Source organism: Scyliorhinus torazame, chromosome 17 (genome assembly GCF_047496885.1).
Source record: "Scyliorhinus torazame isolate Kashiwa2021f chromosome 17, sScyTor2.1, whole genome shotgun sequence".
NCBI classification, from domain to species: domain Eukaryota; kingdom Metazoa; phylum Chordata; class Chondrichthyes; order Carcharhiniformes; family Scyliorhinidae; genus Scyliorhinus; species Scyliorhinus torazame.
In genome coordinates this window covers 144,393,398-144,404,627 of record NC_092723.1, presented here as the reverse complement: position 1 = coordinate 144,404,627, position 11,230 = coordinate 144,393,398, and the positions used below count along the sequence as shown (strand labels likewise).

General features: G+C 53.6%; 1 protein-coding gene across 4 annotated transcripts in view; it reads right to left on the bottom strand.

Moving 5' to 3' along the window:
• LOC140394210 (interleukin-21 receptor-like) overlaps nucleotides 1-11,230 on the bottom strand; it is a 56,471-nt gene that overhangs the window by 6,159 nt on the left and 39,082 nt on the right. For all 4 annotated transcript variants that reach the window (XM_072481204.1, XM_072481200.1, XM_072481202.1 and 1 more), the window contains exon 7: nucleotides 915-999. In XM_072481204.1, the coding sequence (XP_072337305.1) occupies nucleotides 915-999 (85 nt within the window). The remainder of the gene's footprint in view (nucleotides 1-914; nucleotides 1,000-11,230) is intronic.

Here is an 11,230-nt window from a genome sequence, read left to right as displayed (position 1 = left end):
TTAGGAAGGGAGTTCCTGGATTTTGGTAATACATTTGTTCAGTAACTTAGATTTTCTGCTGGGTTAAAGGTGCTCTATAAATTTAAGTTTTTGTTGTTGTCCTGACCTCTGCAACCATGAGGTGTTTCACTGACCAGCCTGACTGCCCCCATCTGCAACCTACACATACAGGGGTTATTTGGCAATGAACAGAAGTAGAAATTATAGGTGATTTTGTTCCCTATTTGGGGCGGACCGACGCCGAAATGATTCACGCCACTTCTCGGCGCCGGAACCCCCGCCCCGCTGGGTAGGGGAGAAACCCACCCATGATATCCTCGACTCCTGTTCCCACCTTACTCCATAACCCTTGATTTACTTACTGATGAAAAATCTGCCCATCTCAGCCTTGAACATAATTAACGACCCAGCCTCTAAAGCTCCTACGGTAAAGAATTCCACAGACTCACTACCCTCAATGAAGAAAATCCTTCTCATCTCTGTCTTAAATGGCTGACCCTTTATTCTGAGATTATGTCCTCTGGCCCTCGACTCTCCCACAAGAGGAAACAACCTCTCAGCACCTACCCCGTCAAAGTTCCTGTGAATGATATGTCTCAATATTGTCACCTCTCCGTCTTCTAAGCCCCAATGAGTATAGGCCCAACCTACTCAACCTCTCCTCATGAGAAACTCCTCTATACCTGGGATAAACCAATTGAACCTTCTCTGGACTGCCTCCAATCCCAATATATCTTTCATTAGATAAGGGAACAAAACTGTTCACAGTATTCCAGATGTGATCTGACTCATGTCTTGTATAGTTTTAGCAAGACTTCCTTACTTTTATACTCCATATACCCAATATGCTATGGGGTCTGGGAGAAGGTAACCTCAGTTCTGAGTGTAATTCTCTTGAGTATTGCTGTCTTTACCTTGAAGTTTCCATTGTGTTCACTGTAGAGTGGCTGGAAAAAGGTAGCTGGATTTGGAACATGAATCCACACCTTATTCACAACACTAGAAATAGATAGAAATTAAAGCAGAAATTAAAATATTCAATTTATATTGTTTGGACAAAAGGTATAAAATATTTATCAAATACTGAGAGTGGGCATGCGGGTGGTAAAAAGGAAGTTTTGGTACTGACAAGGTTGGAAGATGCAGAAAATGTGTTCTTAAATGAAAAGAGCAAATGGAAAAAAACACAAAATCAAAACAGAATGAGAGTGAGAATGAATGACCTACACAAACAGTGACTCGAGTATAGGATCCTTTACCCTAAAATTGCTAACTAGCTCACTCTTCAGATATATCTTTATTAAAGGGAACTCTACACATTCTCCAGTAAATCCCTTAACCAGCACATTGGCAGTAAATCTCCATCTCCTGCCACAAACAAAGTTTACAAGCAAACATTGGCCGAAATTCTCTGGTTGTTGCAATTTACTTTTCCCGGCGGCAGCACACCCCCGCCAGCGGGTTTACCAGCAGAGTGGGGTGGCTACCGTGGGAAATCCCATTGACAAGCGGCAGGAGAATAGAATCCCGCTACCAGCAAATGACGTGCCGCCTAGAAACCCCGTGGCTGGCGGACTGGGGAATCCCACCCATTATCTCTGAAATGGTTAATTCTCTTTTCGGTGACTGGGAAAAGCTGGGGATCATTTTCTCTTTGAACACAAATTCCCGTCAGACGTTTGGGTCAGTTGATGTAACATTTGAGCATAGATTGGTCACTTTCATAGCTACAGCCATGGGTTTAACTGCAGAGCTCCCTGTAATGCCAGCAGTCTATCCTTACATGTCTGGGATTGCTACAATGGAAGCAAGGTGGACAAGCCCCTTCCTGACTCCTCCTTTTAATAATCAGGGAGCGTTTTGACTTTTCTACCCCATTCTCCTTTTTAAAGTTTTTCTCTCAGTTTCCTTCTACCCTTTCACTACCGTCCCATTTCTCATTGTTCTTTCACCTTTTGTCTTTCCCAGACCTCTGGTGATTATTTGGGAAAGTTTTCCTACATTAAAAGGTCCATGTGTCATCTCATAATAATCTACCATGAGAGCAGCATCTCTCACTCTTCTTTCTTTTTGTTCCTCAATATGAGACCTTATATTAACTGGGACACTGGGCGTCATTCTCCGACCCCCCGCCGGGTTGGAGAATCTCCGGGGGCTGCCATGAATCCCGCCCCCGTGGTTGCCGAAGTCTCCGGTACCGGATTTCGGCGGGGGCGGGAATCGGGCCGCGCCGGTTGGCGGGCCCCCCCGCTGGATTCTCCGGCCCGGATGGGCCTAAGTCCCGCCGATAAATTGCCTGTCCCGCCGGCGTGGATTAAACTACCTTTTGAACGGCGGGACAAGGCGGCGTGGGCGGGCTCCGGGGTCCTGGGGGGGGGGGGGGGGGGGGGGCGCGGGGTGAACTGGCCCCGGGGGGTGCCCCCACGGTGGCCTGGCCCGCAATCGGGGCCCACCGATCCGCGGGCGGGCCTGTGCCGTGGGGGCACTCTTTCCCTTCCGCTTCCGCCACAGTCTCCACCATGGTGGAGGCGGAAGAGACTCCCTCCACTGCGCATGCGCGGGAAACTGTCAGCGGCCGTTGACGCTCCCGCGCATGTGCCGCCCCGATATGTCATTTCCGCACCAGCTGGCGGGGCAACAAAGGCCGTTTCCGCCAGCTGGCGGGGCGGAAATCCCTCCGGCGTCGGCCTAGCCCCTCAATGTTGGGGCTCGGCCCCCAAAGATGCGGAGCATTCCGCACCTTTGGGGCGGCGCGATGCCCGTCTGATTGGCGCCGTTTTGGGCGCCAGTCGGCGGACATCGCGCCATTTGGGGAGGATTTCGCCCACTATTTTAATTCCGGCATTAAAATTATTTTGCTCAAGTTTTCATATGTGGGGTGTAAGCAGGGCAGCATGCTAGCACAGTGGTTAGCACTGTGGCTTCACAGCGCCAGGGTCCCAGGTTCGATTCGCGGCTGGGTCACTGTCTGTGCGGAGTCTGCACGTTCTCAACGTGTCTGCGTGGTTTTCCTCCGGGTGCTCCGGTTTCTGCCCACAAGTCCCGAAAGACGTGGGGTGGGATTCTCCGACCACCCCGGCGGGCCGGAGAATCACCGGCGCAGCGGTAAACCCCTACCACCATGCGACTCACCACCCCGCCGGGTTCCTTTTTAACAAGGGGTGAATGTGGTGGTATGTATTCGGGGTAGTACGGTACCTGTGATGCCGAGAGGCTATTGGTAGACAGACACTAGGTCCTGATTGGATCTGCCGCCTGCTGGCTCCACCCAGTAAGGTGGAGTATAAGAGCCCGGGTTCTCCCAGCAGCCGCATTCTGTAACTGAGCTGCTGGGGAACAAGTCTTGCTTAATAAAGCCTCGATTGACTTCATCACTTCTCGACTCGTGAGTAATTGGTTGCGCCACAGCTCCTTCTAGGAGTCGCTGGCGTATGAGATCTGACCCAATTCCAGTCACAAAAGCGTCCCACATAAAGAGGTCTGAGTGTTCCATGGCCGTAACGGCCTGACAGTCACAGTCCCGGACTAGTGGGATTTCGGCCCGCCAGAAGTCTTCTATGGACTCACCAGGGAGTTGAGAGCGAGTGGCGAGTGCGTGCCTGGCGAAGAGCGTGTTCGTTTCCTGTGCGTAGTTGTCCTTGAATAGAGTCATGGCTTCGGCGTAGTTCGGCGCGTCCTGGATTAACGGAAAGACTTTGGAGCTCAACCAGGAATATAAAATCTGAATCTTCTGAGCCTCCGGAACAGGGGTTGGTGCCACGTTGATATACGCTTCAAAGCAAGCTAGCCAGTGCTGGAAGTTGTTTCTGGCATCACTTGAGTGCGGATCGAGTTGCAGATGATGAGGTTTGATACGGAGGTCCATCCTTAGAAACTGATAGCAATAAATTGAGGCACGATCAATTGGACAAAGACGATAGTTGAATCCAACTGAGGCTTTATTCCTGTCAGATGTGTGGCGTCCCATAGCAGCTGGCGAAATGGCTGCTAGCTGGAGGACACGCATATTTATACCCCGCCTCTTGGGCGGAGCCAGCAGGCAGGGACTACAGGCGAACCTGTAGTACAGGTCCTATCATACATCACCTCATACAGGTGCAACAGTGGTTTACCACACCGAGGTGAGTGTCTGCGATGGTAGAGGGTGAAGGACATTGCAGTGGCGTAATGGCGTGCTCCTCATCCGACCCGAAGTCCGGGGTCCCCTGGAATGGTGATTCCTGTCCATCTGTCCCCTGTGTGTGGGTGTCGTGTGCGTCGGTGTCCTGTGCGTCAGTGTCCTGTGTGTCAGTGTCCTGTGCGTCAGTGTCCTGTGCGTCAGTGTCCTGTGCGTCAGTGTCCTGTGCGTCGGTGTCCTGTGTGTCAGTGTCCTGTGCGTCGGTGTCCTGTGTGTCAGTGTCCTGTGCGTCAGTGTCTTGTGTGTCGGTGTCCTGTGTGTCAGTGTCCTGTGCGTCGGTGATCTGTGTGTCAGTGTTCTGTGCGTCGGTGTCCTGTGCGTCAGTGTCCTGTGTGTCGGTGTCCTGTGCGTCAGTGTCCTGTGTGTCAGTGTCCTGTGCGTCAGTGTCCTGTGCGTCGGTGTCCTGTGTGTCAGTGTCCTGTGTGTCGGTGTCCTGTGCGTCGGTGTCCTGTGTGTCAGTGTCCTGTGCGTCAGTGTCTTGTGTGTCGGTGTCCTGTGCGTCGGTGTCCTGTGAGTCAGTGTCCTGTGCGTCAGTGTCCTGTGCGTCAGTGTCTTGTGTGTCGGTGTCCTGTGCGTCAGTGTCCTGTGCGTCGGTGTCCTGTGTGTCAGTGTCCTGTGTGTCGGTGTCCTGTGCGTCGGTGTCCTGTGTGTCAGTGTACTGTGCGTCAGTGTCTTGTGTGTCGGTGTCCTGTGCGTCAGTGTCCTGTGCGTCAGTGTCCTGTGCGTCGGTGTCCTGTGAGTCAGTGTCCTGTGCGTCAGTGTCCTGTGCGTCGGTGTCCTGTGCGTCGGTGTCCTGTGAGTCAGTGTCCTGTGTGTCGGTGTCCTGTGTGTTAGGGTCCTGTGTGTCGGTGTCCTGTGTGTTAGGGTCCTATGTGTTAGGGTCCTGTGTGTTAGGGTCCTGTGTGTCGGTGTCCTGTGCGTCAGTGTCCTGTGAGTCAGTGACCTGTGTGTTAGGGTCCTGTGTGTTAGAGTCCTGTGTGTCGGTGTCCTGTGCGTCTGTGTCCTGTGCGTCAATGTCCTGGGTCGGCTGTGACGGGGGCCTGTTGATCTGGCTGCCCTCCACGTCGCTGGGTGTGGTCCGCCGGCGTCACCGCACGTGCACTAGATGTGGGCTGCGTCCACCTGGTGCTTCGGGTCTGTCCCTGGCTCGTGGCCACCCTGGAATGTCCTGGGGGCGGCGTCCGCCTGGTGCTCCGGGTCTGTCCCTGGCTCGTGGCCACTCTGGAACGTGCTGGGGATGTCGTATGCCTGATGGTCCGGGTATGTCCCCCTTTCCCCATAATCCCCCCTCCCCCCAAATCCCCCCTCCCCCCATATCCCCTTCCCCCATATCTCCCCTCCCCCATATCCCCCTTCCCCCATATGTCCCATATCCCCATCCCCCATATCCCCTCTTCCCCCATATCCCCCCTTCCCCATATCCCCCTTCCCCTATATCCCCCATATCCCCATCCCCCATGTCCTCCCTTCCCCCATATCCTCCTTCACCCATATCCCCCCGGACCCCATATCCCCCTTCCCCATATCCCCATCCCCCATGTCCTCCCTTCCCCCATATCCTCCTTCACCCATATCCCCCTGGACCCCATATCCCCCCTTCCCCCATATCTCCCCATACCCCCATATCCACCTTCCCCCATATCCCCCTTCCCCGATATTTCCCTTCCACCATATCCCCATATCCCCTTACCCCCATATCCCCTTCCCCCATAATCCCCCCTTCCCCATATCCCCCTCCCCATATCCCCCCTTCCCCATATCCCCCTTCCCCCATATCTCCCCAATCCCCCTTGCCCCATATCCCCTTCCCCCATATCCCCTTCCCTCATATCCCTCTTCCACCATATCCCCATATTCCCCTACCCCCATATCCCCCCATCCCATATCTCCTCATATCCCCCATATCCCCCTCCCCCATATCCCCCCTTCTCCATATCCCCCTTCCCCTATATCCCCTCTTCCTCCATATCCCCCTTCCCCCATATCCCCTTCCCCCATATTCCCCTTCCCCCATAAGGTGGAAGGGGGATATGGGGGAAGATGGGGGAAGGGGGGATATGGGGAAGGGGGGATATGGGGGGATATGGGGGAAGGGGATATGGGGGAAGGGGATATGGGGGAAGGTGATATGGGGATATGGAGGAAGGGGGGTGTGGGGGGATATGGGGGAAGGGGGATATGGGGGAAGGGGGAATATGGGGAAGGGTGAAAGGGGGGCAGGCAGTGGGGGGTCTGACTTGGCGCTGTGCGGTGGGCGGCCATTTTGCCGGGTCTCCGGGGGGTGGTGGTGTCTTTTATGCAGTGACGCCACGTGGCGTCACTGACGGTGCGCGCATCCGTGACGGGTGACGCCGTCGCGAATGGCGTCACGCCGCTACTAGCCCATTCCCAGCCGGAGTATTCGTGACGTTTCGGGGGGCCCGACGCCGGAGTGATTTGCGCTGTTTTTGGCACCGGGTTCGGGCCATCGCGCCGATTCACGGAGAATCCCGCCCGTGTTGTTCGGTAATTTGGACATTCTGAATTTTCCCTCTTTGTCCCCGAACAGGTGCGGAATGTGGCGACTAGGGGCTTTTCACAGTAACTTCATTGCAATGTAAGCCTATTTTTGACAATAAAGATTATTATTATACTTTTAGGGATCTTACCCAGCGATGAAATGCCATGATACGTTTCTCTCTTTAAAACTCAATATAGGTGTGGGTTGATTGTTTTTGGTACTAGCTCACAGGCATTAGAAATGGCAGTTTTAATTTGTTCATAATTAAGAAAGCTCTCTTCTGATAACATGGAATAATTTTAGTCAGCTCTTGCAACTAATGGAGTAGTAAATCCAATTTTGTCATTTTCTCAAAGCAAATGAAGCAGGATTTGTCTTTTTCTCTCCACTGAATTTGGGTATTAACCATAAATGCTTCAGGAAATCAAAACTTTGCCCTGAGTCCGAGAGCATCAGAATTTCTAGTGGCACCCTCACTATCCAATCTCAGCTTCGTCTTTTCCAATTCAAATTGCCTGATTTCTCTCTCCCGCTGAATTCTCTCTCCCTTTACCTTTCCTCTCGCTGCTGCCCTTTTTCCCTTTGCATTTCGAATTTTCACTCCATCTTTCCTTTGTCAATTTCCCTCTCCATTTGGATTTCAGCTAACACTATATTGTCAGTTTCTGGATCTAGGCTTGTTTCATCTGCCTCCCGCTCAATATCAAAGTGAATAGCTGGGATTTCGGCGATTTGGGCTTTTTTTACTTTAGGTTTTATGGTGACGTCTATCTGCTTAACTATAGTCCTTAAATTTCTATATTTAATGCTTTTAATGTAGTCCAAGATACCACGGCCTGATCTATAAAGGTTTTAGCATCAAATGCGATCATCTTAAATACTTAGTGCAGTGGACCTACAAGAAAACTTACTGGTTGATTTTTCCCTTTGTTTTAAATTTTAAAGGTTCCCACTTCCAATGTAGTTTCCAGCAAATCCCCCCCCCCCACCCCCCGCAATCTGTTACAGTTGGGTAGAGGTGATGGGATAACATTTCCTCTTTTCCCTCACCCCTCAGTTGTATGCAACAAGATGCATTCCAGAGGGAACATTTTAAACCATTTTGTTGTGATTTTCAGTAATAAACACAAAGCAGGCTTTCGGGTACATTTAAATCGAAAGGAAGGATAACATTTATTCACACAATACACCAAAATGTAACTGCAATGAAACATACTCACTCCCCCCCTGCACACAAGTAAAAATGGATTCCAGAAGTGAAGCATGCGTTTAAGAAGTAATCACATGTCCAAATCTCAGCCTCTTAAAAATGCAGATACAGCAGAGCTGGGGTGGAATTTCCCATTCTGGAGACTAAGTCTGGTGACAGGCAGAAAAGTCGGTGTGATTCCTGCTGGTTGGTGGAATGGTTGGATATGCACAACCTTCCGCTCTTTAGCTCATTAATTATGCATCAGCAAGAAGCTCGGCAAATCTTGTGGCAGGGTGGGCAGGGACTTGTCTGCATTCCTGTTACGTCATGGGGTCGAAGGTCATGATCATATTTAAATGGCACCCAGACAGATATTCACTCACTGTAGGCCAGTTGCTGTTGTGGAGAGGAAAGCAATGGCCTGAAGAGGAGCAAACCCTATGCCCCACAGTTCAATGAAGGCTCCCTGGGGATTCTCCTCCAGGCCTGTGGTGATACACCACTGTACCTCCCTACCATTGTACATAGTATATAATAGTTGTGCGTAACGTGGCCCTGTAATATTGTGTATTGTAGTGTAACTCTGCAGAGGTTCGGTCACTGGTAGGTAACCCGACCTGACCACGGAGAGCTCCGCCTTAGCCACTCCCCCGGGAGTCAGTATAAGAACCTCTTCTGGCACAGGCCCCATTCTGTCTGGGGTCGTCTGTGTCGGGTAAGCCTCCCATGTAGTATATTAAAGCCTGAGTTAAAGTCTCACATGTCTTCGTGGTTCTTGACGCTTAGCGCATCAATTTAATATACTACAGTTATAATGGAGGCTGCTCTGAAACCCGACAAGCTCTCGCTCGACCCCCACGCTCCACGCGCGGACCACCTTTTCAACTGCTGGCTCCGGTGTTTCGAGGTGCCGACCGACTCAATCTCCTGTGCTCACGGCTCGACTACGGGCTTTTCGACCTCATCACGGGAACAACGACCTATGCCGAGGCCATCGTGAAGCTCAAAAGCCGGTATGCACGAACTGTTAATTCTATTTACGCCCGCCACCGCCTCGCCTCCCGGCACCAGCAGCCGGGTGAACCCCTATCCGTGTTTGTTTGGGACCTCCGTGCCCTCGCGCTCACCTGCAACGCGCCAGCAGTCTCCGCTGAGCAGAACACTGAGGCCCTGGCGCTTGATGCCTTTGTAGCTGGCATCGCTTCCGTCCCAATTCGCCAACTCCTTCTGGCACAAACTACCCTGACTCTGGACACGGCAGTCACTATGGCAGAGGCCCAACAGGCAGCCTACGACAATAATGCGTCCTACACGCCTGCACAAACTTCCTATGCTCCTGTCCACGCTCCCTACATGGCCGCTACCTCCCAGCAACAACCCCTGCAAGTCACGGCCCACCTTGCCACTCCAGCAGTAAAAATGCCTGGGCCCCAGTGTTACTTTTGTGGCCAGGCAAAACACCCCAGGAAACGTTGCCCTGCTAGAGATGCTACCTGTTCAGCCTGTGGCAAGAAAGGCCACTTTGCAAACGTCTGCCGCTCCACTGCTGCCTCGGGGTCCATCGCCGCGGTCTGCTACTCCGGGGTGCCGCCGTCCTCCGTTCCCGGCTCGCTGTTCAACATGTGCGACGCAAGGGCGCCGCCATCTTTGATCATCCCCGGCCCGGCTCACTTCACTCCCGGTTCGCCGATCGTCACTTCCGGTTCGCCGATCGTCACTTCCGGTTCGCCGATCGTCACTTCCGGTTCGCCGATCTTCGCTTACGGTCCGTCGCCGATCGTCGCTTCCGGTCCGTCGCCGATCGTCGCTTCCGGGTCCGCCCCGCCACCGAATTGCGTCACTTCCGGTCCACCGCCGATCGTCACTTCCGGTCCTGCGCACTGGACCGAAATGCTGCAAACAAAGGAGATGCAGCCACCAACAGCAACCTGGCCTCCAGCAGCAGCCTACGACGCCTGGGCGCTGCCACCTTCTCCCACAGGCCGCTCCTCAGATCCGGCACCCTTCTCCAACAGCTCCACCATCGCATCCATCGTCCTCGACCAGGACCGACCGCATCAGCTCGCCAGATCCACCATGGAGGTTCAGGTAAACTGTTTCACTGTTACCTGCCTCTTCGACAGCGGCAGCACGGAGAGCTTCCTCCACCCGGACACCGTGCGCCACTGCTCCCTCAAGGTACTACCCACGCGCAGGCATATTTTCATGGCCTCCAACTCCCAGTCGGCCGAGGTTTTGGGCGACTGCGTCGTCACCCTCTCAGTGAACGGCGTGGTGTTCCAGGATTTCAAATTCATGGTCCTCCCTCACCTCTGCGCCCCCGCGCTCCTCGGCCTGGACTTCCAATGCCACCTGCGCAGCCTCACCTTGCGTTTTAACGGCCCCCTCCCCCCCTCACGGTCTCCAACCCCCAGTTCTTCCCTGATTCCCCCCCGGGTCCCACCTGTAGTCTCTCCACGCTCAGGATTCCCCCCACTTCACTGTTTGCTAATCTCACCCCCGACTGCAAGCCCGTGGCTACTAAAAGTCGGCGTTACAGTTTCGGGGACCGCCAATTCATTCGAGCGGAGATTAAGCGCCTTCTCTCGGAAAATATCATTGCTCCCAGCACCAGCCCCTGGCGAGCCCAAGTGGTGGTAGTCAAGTCTGGTGAGAAACACCGCATGGTCATTGACTACAGTCAGACCATCAACCGGTACACGCTGCTTGATACGTATCCCCTGCCCCGCATATCTGACATGGTCAACCAGATTGCACAGTACCGGGTGTTCTCCACCATAGACTTGAAATCCGCCTACCACCAGCTCCCTATCCGCCAGGAGGACCGTAACTTCACGGCCTTCGAGGCGGACGGCCGCCTCTACCACTTCCTTAGGGTACCCTTTGGCGTCACCAATGGAGTCTCGGTCTTCCAACGGCAGATGGACCGAATGGTGGACCAGAACAGACTGCGGGCTACCTTCCCGTATCTGGACAACGTTCCCATCTGCGGCCACAACCAGCAGGACCATGACGTCAACCTCACGAAATTCCTCCAAACTGCCAAACGCCTCAACCTCACGTACAACGAGGCAAAATGTGTTTTCGGCACCACCCGCCTCGCCATACTCGGCTACGTGGTGGAGAACGGTGTCCTCGGCCCCGATCCCGACCGTCTGCGCCCCCTTCTCGAACTCCCTATTCCCACCTGCCCCAAAGAACTGAGGCGATGCCTCGGACTCTTTGCCTGCTATGCCCAGTGGGTGCCCGAGTACGCTGACAAGGCCCGACCCCTCCTCCGTTCCCCCTCATTCCCCCTCCCGCCCGAGGCCTGCCAGGCCTTCCACCTCCTAAAAACTACTATCGCCAGAGCCGCCATGCA